The sequence below is a fragment of the Xenopus tropicalis genome, chromosome 1 (genome assembly GCF_000004195.4).
Source record: "Xenopus tropicalis strain Nigerian chromosome 1, UCB_Xtro_10.0, whole genome shotgun sequence".
Classification (NCBI taxonomy): Eukaryota; Metazoa; Chordata; class Amphibia; order Anura; family Pipidae; genus Xenopus; species Xenopus tropicalis.
This window is the reverse complement of record NC_030677.2, coordinates 93668185-93680720: the sequence shown is the minus strand read 5'-3', so window position 1 is coordinate 93680720 and position 12536 is coordinate 93668185. Positions and strand designations below refer to the sequence as shown.

General features: G+C 38.3%; 1 protein-coding gene across 4 annotated transcripts in view; it reads right to left on the bottom strand.

Moving 5' to 3' along the window:
• The window catches only part of sema6b (sema domain, transmembrane domain (TM), and cytoplasmic domain, (semaphorin) 6B), a 74586-nt gene that overhangs the window by 10545 nt on the left and 51505 nt on the right, over positions 1-12536 (bottom strand). For 3 of the 4 annotated variants that reach the window (XM_018096601.2, XM_002942203.5, XM_012955225.3), the window contains exons 3-14: positions 12250-12370; positions 11358-11415; positions 7867-7929; positions 5996-6097; positions 5577-5667; positions 5294-5413; positions 5066-5154; positions 3530-3747; positions 2672-2803; positions 1604-1753; positions 1152-1343; positions 925-1062 (exon numbers count right to left, since the gene is read on the bottom strand). In XM_018096601.2, coding sequence (XP_017952090.1) covers positions 925-1062; positions 1152-1343; positions 1604-1753; positions 2672-2803; positions 3530-3747; positions 5066-5154; positions 5294-5413; positions 5577-5667; positions 5996-6097; positions 7867-7929; positions 11358-11415; positions 12250-12370 — 1474 coding nt within the window. Of the gene's footprint in view, positions 1-924; positions 1063-1151; positions 1344-1603; positions 1754-2671; positions 2804-3529; positions 3748-5065; positions 5155-5293; positions 5414-5576; positions 5668-5995; positions 6098-7866; positions 7930-11357; positions 11416-12249; positions 12371-12536 lie in introns of those variants that run through there. The other variant, XM_012955232.3, reaches the window with a different exon arrangement.

Sequence of the window (12536 nt, the reverse complement as noted above, 5' to 3'; positions counted from 1 at the left end):
CGCAATTTATGTAACTTATGCAAAAATTGACATTGCTTTTGAAGAGTTTTACATAAATTACATATAAACTCCACTGACCCCAAATTAAAAACTGGCTTATTAGCACATTAATTATTTTAACTGTTTTTATGAACTACTACTGGGCCCCTAAACTGCAGTTTATGTAACTTATGAAAACATTTACATAATTTACATATCAAGCAATGACGGCACAGTGCAGGGGCAGGAAGGATTGTAGGATTTACATTTATGGCAAACTCCACTGATCCCCAATGAACTGACACTTTATATAAATTGCTTATATCAACAAATTCAACCGCACAGCCCTTAGATCAGGCTTGATGCATCAATCCTCGCAAGGCACACCGCTGAGCCATTCAATACAATCCAAATATAGAGGAGAGCACCATAAAGCAGAATTCTGCTAAAATGCTATTTATTTCAGACCAAAAAACACAACATGTTTCGGGCAACGTGACGCCCTTTATCAAGTGTGGGCGTCACATTGCCCGAAACATGTTGTGTTTTTTGGTCTGAAATAAATAGCATTTTAGCAGAATTCTGCTTTATGGTGCTCTCCTCTATATTTGGATTAAATTGCTTATATGTTTGTATTGCACACACAAGGGATGTGGCCGAAATGTTGGTACTGCTCTCATGTTTATGGGGGCCCTGTATAAATAACTTGTACAGGGCCCCAAAGTTTCTCATGGTGGTCCTGTGTATATACATACTTGAATGTAACTCTTTCTTTTATAGCTACTAAAAAGAAAGAAAGAAAGAAAGAAAGATACATCTCTAGTGCCACAGCTTTTTATGCACTGTCTTGCTTGACATCTTCAAACCTATAAATTAATGCAGCATATCAAATGTAAATTTTGTCATAATATTTTTATCCTTCAGTTTTTTTTCATGAGTACCAACCTTATGCACCCATCATGTCTCTGGCAACGAGCAAGTGGCACTTTGACTATACAGCTGCTATAGGCCAAAAGCAGGGATCCAGAGCCTTTATCCACTTCTATACCCAGAATTTTCTGGTCCTCTTCATCCCAACCACATCTGCAAATAAAGGTCAGAAGTGGGTAACATTGTTATCATGGTTATTGCTCATCTACTGCAGAGCACACATCTGCAAATTTAAGACAGACCTGTTTGCAGGGTATGTCTGCAGTTCTTCCAACAGTACAGTTTGATTTGCTAAAGTGCCTATCTCAGATCCACTCATTTTTGGTATCAGTAGATACTTTAGAACCGTTCCTGAGTCAGAGGCCAGAAATAGGACAGTGTGGTTTCCATGAACTCCAGAAGATGCATCCACAGCTAGGTGAGTCAGTTGATTCCTGAAATCAATAATATTTATTTTATTGCTGACTGCCAATATTCAAACTGCTTATCAATTCTTTACTATTTCTAAAATTACTCTTGTGTTGTGGCTTGTGTGAATTATGACTTTGAGTGATTTGCATGGTAAATCCTAACTACTTTTATGTTGCTGTATTTTTCACTTTTGTGATACCCTACAGGCACTTAATATATAGATATATATATGTTTTAAATTACCTTTAATCCCACCTAGCAGTATAACAGTTTTTCTTCTCACCTTGTCAAAGTCCTTGTTATCCATGGGAAGCCACCAATTGATGGAACAGAATCTTCCATTAGTGGATGAGACTTAACAAAGTTCAGCACTTCATCAGGGAGACTGCGTGAGGAGTTATAAGGATGTGAGTGTCCAACACAGCACCCTGGGCTGGAGGATAAATATATTTTAATAAGAAAAAGATAAAAAAATATTCACAGTAGTGAATAAACTGGTTATACCCCATTGTTGCAAATCCTCCCAAATCAGCAGCACTAGAAATGTTTATCTTAATGTACTGATTTATAGAGTAGGAAAGAATTTTCTGTTGAAAGTAAAAAATGTCTGTATTAACGTTTGCATTCTATGGAACATGCCTTGTGGACCTTTTTTCTTTACATAAATATAAAATACAGCTTATTGCAAATCTGAGAATGTATATAGAGACCCATCTGCATTTTAAAAAAGATAGGGAAAAAAAGAAGCTGATTTATAAACATGCTACATTGCACAAATGTATTTGCCATTAACACATTTATACAAGTTGGAAAATGAAAGCAAAGACCAAACAGGTTGCTATTGGCAACTACTGCAAACTATGCAGGTTAGCATTTATGTTCATAGACAAGCCCTTGTACGTATAATAAAAATTTATACATTTGAATGTGTAATAAAAATTCTTACTGCAAACGTTATTTTAATGACTTTCAGGAGGTCTTGAATTGCTAATGTGATAAGTCTTTAATAAAGCATATTACATTGTAAAATGCAAATTTCTGTTCTCATTTATGCTCGTTTACAACTTTGATTTCATTTCTCCTTATAAATCTGTAAAGTACATTGCTTCCTTTTTTCCTTTTACTGTAATTTGGGTTTTTCAAGTGTTTATATAGAATAATAATAGGCAGTCTTTTTTTATGCCACCCTGCGCAGTTCTTTATGCATTACACTTACCATGCCTAAAACAAAACAGTAACAATCATAGTTATAAGTAATGTTCTGTATTAATCTGACAATGTGACTTTATATATGGCTTTGCTACATACGCAGTACTTAATAATTATAGTTCTAGGGGGTTCATTCACTCACCGGGGCCGTGGTACCAACTCTTCTGGGACAGGGGTCCAGACAGAGTCTGGACTGCGCTGTTCCCTAAATCGCCCAGAAAAAACTGAAGCTACTTGTTCCATGTCGAACACACAGACAGCTGATCCAGGAATACTAAGGAAAAATAAGGGATTTTGCACAGTTTTGCAACAATGGCAACTTTGTTGAACAAATTCACAAATTCAAATACATTGTAACACAGTGACTATGATTGAAAAAAAGATACATCCATCAAGGTTAAGTCCTGACACAGTTTTAAAGGAGACCTGGCATCCATACTTGTTATAAAAGTATTAAAAAATCTTGCCTGCCCCCCTCTATACCTCAGGCATAAAGGTGGGGCAGGTAATTACTTTCGCTTTCCATTCTGCACTTTTTACAGAAAATATTTAAATTGTACATTGTATAGTGAATACCATACCCCAAATGTTAATTAATAGGGTATAATGTGGCAGACATTACATCACTAAGCACTGATTATAACTGATAATGTCATCACTAAGCATAATTTCTTTATATATATTCCCATAAAAATTCCCATACAATAGAATTTAATGATATTAGAAGTAACTGAGGAGCAGCATGACCATATAAAAGTCAAGAGCTTTTATATGTATCATGGAACTCTAAGGTGACTTCTACTATTAATTCTACTTAATTTTACATTCCAATTTTTAGCTGGTACATTATTTGCCAATATACACAAGTTTTAACATGTCATGTGACAAATATTGTGTGTAATATTTAGCACTATCCTAACATAGAAACCTCTTAAATCATTAGAGATCACATTATTTTCATTTGACGGTTTAAAATATGTATTTGTTTAATAAACCATACCTGTTTGTTGGAGTGGAGAAAAGTGCCAGAACAACCTGCCTTCCACCAATGTTCAGGATATTGCTGACTGTTTGGATGACATTGAAGTAGAAATGAGAATCTCCAGGGACAGAACAGTTTAAACGAGCCTTCAAGAAGGAAGAGAATTGCTTTTCTAGAACGCGCTGTGACCCTCCCATGTCATTTTTACACACACGTGCAACACGGGATACCACTACCTGTATACAAAAAAGATTGATGTAATACGGTGCAAAGAAAATAAAGACAGAAAAGGCAGATCCTTTTTTTAAAGTGTGTATGAATAACTAAAATAGTAAGAACATTATTCATAGGCACCATTTAGACATAAACTGCTTAGCACATTGTTAATTTGTATTAAAATATATTAACTTCAATTTTAATACTAGCATGTCCTTACCAAGCAATAACTTCTGCACTGAATTATCCTTCAAAATGGAGACACAATTGTTTTACTTAGCATGAATATTTTAACAATGTGTTTGGTTTTCAATTCCAGCTGGCAGTCAAAACCCTTGACCAATCGTTTAATTTTATTAACCCCATTCTACACTGATATATTTGATTCAAATCACTAAAACTCTAAATTAGTTTTCTAATGTGACATTGTTTTATGTTTGCATAAGAATCCAACTCCCATATTTTAATATTTTGTGGAGCCAGGGACCTAGTTCCCAGCCATCGCTCATTTTAAGGTTTCAGGTTATACATTATTCAACATGCTTGCCTAGCAGGAATTTGGCTTAATGGCTTGTGAACCATAATGAAAGCAATGTTCAGTAATTAACAGACCTTTAAAGATGGAGAATAAGAACTGTGAAAGACATTGTGGGAAGGGGAGTCTTGACTGGAGGAGGAATATATACACGCAACATTGTTTCAGTGGCACATTAAGACCCATATTTATAATGCTGTTACAAAAGTGGAATAAAACATTACCGGTGATGTCGCTCATAGCAGCCAATCAGATGCTTTGTTTTGGTTTTCTAACTGTTGAAATCTAATCGCTGATTGGTTGCCTTGGGCAACATCACCAGTAATGCTTCACTCCACTTTTTACACAGCATGATAAATATACCCCTAAGTGTCAGACTGGGAATTTTGAGGCCAGTGTCGGAACTAGGGGTTGGCAGAAGAGGCACCTACCTAGGGTGCAATGATGCAGGCTGCCAAGTAGGTACCTCTTCTGCCTACCCCTAGCCCATGCTCTCTTGTCATTGTGCGGCCCCCCTTTCTCCCCAGCAGAAGACAACAGACATCTACAGAAATACCCCAGACTGGTGCAGTTTTTAGCATACAGAAGTCCTGTCCTGGTTTATCAGGTAAGCAATTATAATCACTGGTGGGTGACTAACATTTTGGCATACCAATGATTATATATTTTGTTCTTTCCTTTGCAAGGAAATCTACAGAAGTCAAATTTCAAATAGCTAGGTGAAAATACATAGGGGTTTTACAAGTAACAAAACAAATGTAGGATATTTAGATCTAGATTATTTGGATAAATTAAATGGACACCTTCTCAAGGTAGTTGAACTCCATTGCAACCTCCCTGAAAAAGAAGTACACGTGCTCTTTCCATTCCACTGCATGAACAAAGTATGGATCTAGGGGCACAAAAACAAAACTATCAGTGATAACAAAAAGGCAGACACTACTTACTCTCTTTTTTTTTAAATAACACCCTTTACCCACAATTTCATACTCTAATTGTAATACATCTGTGCGTAATGCCGTTTCTCTCACCCTTGAACCATTTTGAGTCGTGTTTTACACTACGCAGAGCTAGACGTGGGCCAAGGCTGCGATACAAAACAGCATCTATAGCCAGGAAATCTGTTACTGTAGCAGTGAAGAGCATTCCATCTAAAAGAGAAAAAAGAGAATACGGGGTAATGGATGTGGTGAGGCTGGTAAAGTGAAGCTAAGTACATTTAAGAAACATCAGTCTATACCCAACTGTATGGCTATGTACTTATTCTATTCCTCTTTTCAATTTCTCTTTCAAAATAATCAGTTTTGAATTTACCTGCAAAAAGAGCCACATTTGCATGTTTGGGATCATATGGACATCGTGCCATTCCACTGAGAGTGTCGCCAACCTGCTCCAGAGTGTCAATCTGAGGGTACCAGGATAGAAAAATAAAAATTTTAAATGACCCATTTAATATTAATGTCTAGAGAAATTCATTTAATTCTTAAAATCTGTATAATCTTTGTATGATCTGCTTCTTGAATATAGGCAAAGAACAGATGCAAAACTTTTTGCATAGTAAAGCATACTATCTATTGCAAAGCTGCAGAAGCAAATTTTCTCACAAAGGGGCTAAATTTTGGAACAAGAAAGTTCAAAATTGTGCAGTATGGGAAGGGTGATGAATGAAGCAGGAAGGGACATTTCATGTTTGCATTCAAATGGGTTTCCTGCATGAAGGGGAGCTCACGTACACTGTAGTCAGCACACACTGGGTTGAAAGCATTGGTTCCACAAATGAACAAAGTTTGGTAGTCTTTCAAGAGAAGAACCTTCACAAAATTCCTGCACTCGTCCTGTGGGAAGAGAGGGACCAGTGATTGGGACGTGTACCAGTAAATGAAAGAGGTCATAGTGAATGATTCATGAGACAATGGGCCGATTTGCTTCAGTGAGAAAAAGTGGATCACAGTTTATCACTTGAAAACTCATGGATAAGATTCAATTTGAGGAGAAAAAACTTTTTTCCTAATTCAATTCCAGTTTTTTCTTATAGACTTCAATAGAGTTTTCACGATAAACCTTTTTCTCACTGAATTGAATCTAGCCCATTGAGTGTTAGGTGCAAAGATCTGTGAAGGTAAGTGTCAAGATGGCTTATTATTACTGAGTGAACTGAATACATTTGTTATATATATACGAGACATTTTAGTTCATTGTAGTCTTTACACATATTATCATGCAATATATATAACTTTTCATCCTCTTTATTTTCCTTTCTATACGTTTTTATGCTCCCTACTTTCCAACTTCATCAAGTAAAATAAAAACACACAAGAAGATGCATGTTCTTACAGAAGAAGTGTTCTTAAATAGGCTACATACAGATGTTTGGACTGCACAAAGAGACTTTAGAAATTATAAACAAGTAACAATTTTTTCTATGCCTGTTATTTTATTGTTTGTAGCCCATCACTTCACCCTGTATTTTTCAAACCTACAGTTAGGTGTTTAAGCTTCTTTTTGTTTCCAGTTCAGAATATGGATTATTATTATAAACATATCAAAGCACATTGATAATGTAACAAGAAACATAGTCACTGTTGCAAGGGAATTTTTAGTCTCCTATAGCATCTAATTGTGGATAACCAATTGGCTGCAAGTGCAGGCTGATGCATGACTAATGTGCCTTTTGTGGCCCTAAACATGTCCAATCTGTGCAACAGCCATACCCTCCTTACTAGATGGTTCTGAGCTTTCTTTCTATGTCTGAAAACCATCACATTAGGGAACCATGTTAGTATAGACAAAGTAATAGCAAATATAAAATGCTGCAAACTACGCACAGCTCCCTGAAATGCTTGTGTTTTATCTTAGTAAGTAGTAACAAATGACAGAACATCATCTGGCCAAGATTTTTGTGAGTAGCTCAAACTTGGTAAAGCTTTTATTTGACTGGATCATCCAAATGATAATGAGGCCACAATAAGGGGTGCACTGTGAACTGAATGTATATCAGATCACAAACATCATAGTTCAGTTGTGATTATTTGTCAGATCGGCTTTATTATTCTTTTCACTGTAAGGACTGAAATACAGAACACATTGAATGACATCTGCTTTACATGATATTTTGTGGACATATAATAATATATTTTTAGTAGATAAAAGAGCTGGATAACAGTGGTGTAGTAGAAATCAAAACTGAGCTAACTTCACAACCAGATACATTGCGACTGCAGGGGGTGCTGCAAGGAAAAGGCATTTAGGAGATAATGTTTAAGACCTATCATTAAGAGAGTTAAGAGAGTTACAAATTGGGTTGATAAAGGTGAACTGTCCCTTTAAAGCACATTAATCAATCTAGGGTCCCATATGCGGCACATTGCCAGAACTTATATCACTGTTTCCATTCTAATAAAGCAGTACTTAATGAGTGCCAAAGAGATCACAGGAACTATTCTGTATCACTGTATTCAAATATAATTGACAGATGACAGCATATATTAGCAAATATTTTGTATCTACTATATGAAGCACAAGTAATATTGTTTAGGTGCGGGCATATTTATATGGTCTAATGACAGAAGACAAGGCAAAAGAGTAAAAGCAGTATAATTCCCACCTCCTGCTTTCCTTTCATTCGACATACATTAATGTCTTGGTGATTTGATTTCCAGATCAATTTCTGTATATAAAAATCAAAATATCAACTGTAAATGCATGATCAAAACAGCAGTATATAAAAGCACATTCAAAAAAGTCCCTAGATGAAGCAGAACTTTTCTGATATTTGCCAAGGTAGAAGGATACTGTCTTCCCTAAGAAAAACATTTAGTGATTAGCATGGAGTTGCTATGCCACTGTTGAGCAGGGTGCAAAATGTACTTTTCTCAAATGAAAACAGCACTAACTGCACTTCCCTTGGTGCCCACACACCCCCTAACTTGTGCCTTATCCATGTGAGAAAATTATGGAGCAGGGACATAACTTCTGGGGCCCCGGGCTCCCCTGCAAAAAAAATATTCAGGGCCCCCCTGCTCATGTCACAGATCACCCACCACACCCCCTTTAGCACCAAGCCCCCTAAAGCTACAGGGTCTGCTTGCCTTGTAGTTACACTGCTGTTATCATCCGTGAGTGCAAAGTTCATTATAGATATTTACTTAGTGAATGTCTGGGAAAGGCAGTAAGAACAGGGCTGCCTTGCTCCTGCCAGCACTATGCTCTGCAGCTCACAAAGTATTTTAAAGGAGACATGATTCCAAACATTTTTTACAAATAAATAACTGCAAAGTGGGGTGTGCGTAATTATTCAGCCCCCTTTGGTCTGAGTGCAGTCAGTTGCCCATAGACATTGCCTGGTGAGTGCTAATGACTAAATAGAGTGCACCTGTGTGTAATACAAAATAATAATACAAATACAGCTGCTCTGTGACGGCCTCAGAGGTTGTCTAAGAGAATATTGGGAGCAACAACACCATGAAGTCCAAAGAACACACCAGACAGGTCAGGGATAAAGTTATTAAGAAATTTAAAGCAGGCTTAGGCTACAAAAAGATTTCCAAAGCCTTGAACATCCCACGGAGCACTGTTCAAGCGATCATTCAGAAATGGAAGGAGTATGGCACAACTGTAAACCTACCAAGACAAGGCCGTCCACCTAAACTCACAGGCCGAACAAGGAGAGCGCTGATCAGAAATGCAGCCAAGAGGCCCATGGTGACTCTGGACGAGCTGCAGAGATCTACAGCTCAGGTGGGGGAATCTGTCCATAGGACAACCATTAGTCATGCACTGCACAAAGTTGGCCTTTATGGAAGAGTGGCAAGAAGAAAGCCATTGTTAACAGAAAACCATAAGAAGTCCCGTTTGCCACAAGCCATGTGGGGGACACAGCAAACATGTGGAAGATGGTGCTCTGGTCAGATGAGACCAAAATGGAACTTTTTGGCCAAAATGCAAAACGCTATGTGTGGCGGAAAACTAACACTGCACATCACTCTGAACACACCATCCCCACTGTCAAATATGGTGGTGGCAGCATCATGCTCTGGGGGTGCTTCTCTTCAGCAGGGACAGGGAAGCTGGTCAGAGTTGATGGGAAGATGGATGGAGCCAAATACAGGGCAATCTTGGAAGAAAACCTCTTGGAGTCTGCAAAAGACTTGAGACTGGGGCGGAGGTTCACCTTCCAGCAGGACAACGACCCTAAACATAAAGCCAAGGCAACAATGGAATGGTTTAAAACAAAACATATCCATGTGTTAGAATGGCCCAGTCAAAGTCCAGATCTAAATCCAATCGAGAATCTGTGGCAAGATCTGAAAACTGCTGTTCACAAACGCTGTCCATCTAATCTGACTGAGCTGGAGCTGTTTTGCAAAGAAGAATGGGCAAGGATTTCAGTCTGTAGATGTGCAAAGCTGGTAGAGACATACCCTAAAAGACTGGCAGTTGTAATTGCAGCAAAAGGTGGTTCTACAAAGTATTGACTCAGGGGGCTGAATAATTACGCACACCCCACTTTGCAGTTATTTATTTGTAAAAAAATGTTTGGAATCATGTATGATTTTCGTTCCACTTCTCACGTGTACACCACTTTGTATTGGTCTTTCACGTGGAATTCCAATAAAATTGATTCATGTTTGTGGCTGTAATGTGACAAAATGTGGAAAAGTTCAAGGGGGCCGAATACTTTTGCAAGCCACTGTATATATTATATGAGAGCTGCATACACAACCTCTGAAGTCTGAAGCCAGAGCAAAATGAAACATGGTAGTGGGGGGGGGGGGGGGGGGGGGGGGGGAAGAGGAGGGAGAAGAGCAGAATGTCTGCCTGCGACATCACTAAGCCCCGCCCACTCTATGCATAGGTGAGGTTGTGTCATTGAAGTCTTTGGGGCCAGCAGCCCAGAGCCACATACTGAAGAGTCTAAGGGCTCTGGCACACAGGGAGATTAGTCGCCTGCGACAAATCTACTGTGTCTCGGGCGACTAATCTCCCCGGATTGCCATCCCACCGGCGAAAATGTAAATCGCCGGTGGGATGGTATACGCGGTGGCGCGATTTCACTGAAATCGGGCAAGTTGCCTCGAGAGGAAACTTTCGCGATTTCACTGAAATCGCGCCGCCGCGTATGCCATCACACCGGCGATTTACATTTTCGCCGGTGGGATGGCATTTCGGGGAGATTAGTCACCCGAGACACAGGAGATTTGTTGCGGGCGACAAATCTCCCCGTGTGCCAGAGCCCTAAACCGGAAGCTGGCATAAGGTCTGGGTAGAGCACAGTTTTCAAGCAGTTTTGGACATATTTGAACCCAAAGGTATTAAAATAAAAGCACTTCCTTCTATTTTACATTATTTTACATGGTTTAGTGCATTGTAAAAATTTATGGTATATATCCCCTTTAATCCAACATGAGGTGCAGAGTGCATATATGCACAATTGTTTTGTATTTTTTTTTGTGTGGAATTTCATCTGGTTGCTAGGGACCAGATTACTCTAGCTTCCAGGCAGTGGTTTAAATGAAAGACTTAAATATAAGTAGAAGAGGGCCTGAATAGAAATAGTAGGTTTTTTTCGCTGCTTGGCCTCCTTATCTAAGAAGTTGGACAGGTATACAGTATAACCGTATCCCAGTATATCAGGGGTGGCCAGCATTTACCAATGCAGGATTTACTTTTAGCAATGAAATACCTTAAAGATCTGAAACTGCTACAGAACTGTAATGGCTATTTTACGGTTTCTTTCATTGCTTCTATGAGAAATACATTTGAGAAACCTGCATTAAGAAGAAGCAAACAGGTAGTTTAATAGAGTTGTTTGCAGGAAATGCTCATGATGTATAGACCAGCAGCTGAAGATTTAGCAGCAGATCCCAATCTAGTAATAAGGTAATTTTCTTTGATAGTAGTGTTATGAAATATAACAACTGTCACTGGGAGTTATAAATTAAGTGGTACTTTACCACCAACACTATTCTGGGGTACACTATTGAGTAACTGTTTTTAGTATAGATCCAAATCAACATTTTAGGGCACCCCAGCATTAAATGATATCAGGCATATGGACATTAAACCACTCAAACATTGGAGTACCCTCAAGCTCACCTTATGATACTGCAGCTCTGTGCTGTAAGAATCCAACATGATCTGATACAAAGCATCCCTAAAAAGAGATACTGAGTGAGAGATGAAACAAATTGACTCTACCCTTTCCCTTAAAGGGGACATAAAGGCACTAGACAAAAAAAGCACTTTAAGTCTGCACCTGATGAAAATATTTTTGTTATATATATTTTTTTACTTCGAGTGCACTGTATGCCTAAGTCTAGACAAAATTCAAGGGAACTTAGGGCTGTGGCACACGGGGAGATTAGTCACCCGCGACTACTAATTACTGATATTATAAAATATGTACAGAAAAACGAATTTCAGACCTAAACAATACACAACCTCTCAAAAGCACAGCCGATGACCACACTTGTAAAATTGTGGCCTACAAGCTAAAACAAAATAATATCTGTATCGTAAGTATTCCAGAGTGGGCAAAGGGCAGACAAGATGAACTACACATAGAAAACTGTTTCATTCAAACATTTGGTAGAGAGTCTTTCCCACAATGATTTATAATTTAACGGACCCACAGTGTCCCTGACTCCACCGCCAGGCTCTAAGCCACGCATCATTATTACCCACTTCCTCACTTACAGGGATCGGGCCAGAATTCTACAGGAAGTCGGGGTCTGCGCCCCTATACAATTTGAAAATCATGGACTTCCTTCCTCCTGTGTCTCAGGGATATAATTCTTAAATACTGTCATAGCTAATGTTGTTCTATTTTATTGTTCCTCAGGTTTCCTAATTATGTCTTCTTTGAATGTACAGCACTGCAAACACATGTGGCACTATATTAATAATAAAATACATATGTACAATTATACATTTAGGTAACATATTTTCCCTATGCTAAAAAGGCATCTTCTTTTCACTCTTGCCTCACCTGTCACCAACATATAGTGTCCTGTTCACCATCAATATTTTTTGAATGTTAAGACGATCTCTTTCCCTCTCAGCTGTCTTGCTGGGGCCCTTTCCTAAGAACACTGGGTATGTCTGAAGATCTGAATTAAAAACAGAGAGAACAGTTCAGAATGTAATTTGATAACAGGAAAAAACAGAGATAGGGGACAAAAAGTTGATATAAAAAAATTTAAACTGATATAGCATAAAGGAAAAACGAGAGACAATGCCAAAGAATGATAAAATAAACGGTAAGCATGTTTCAAA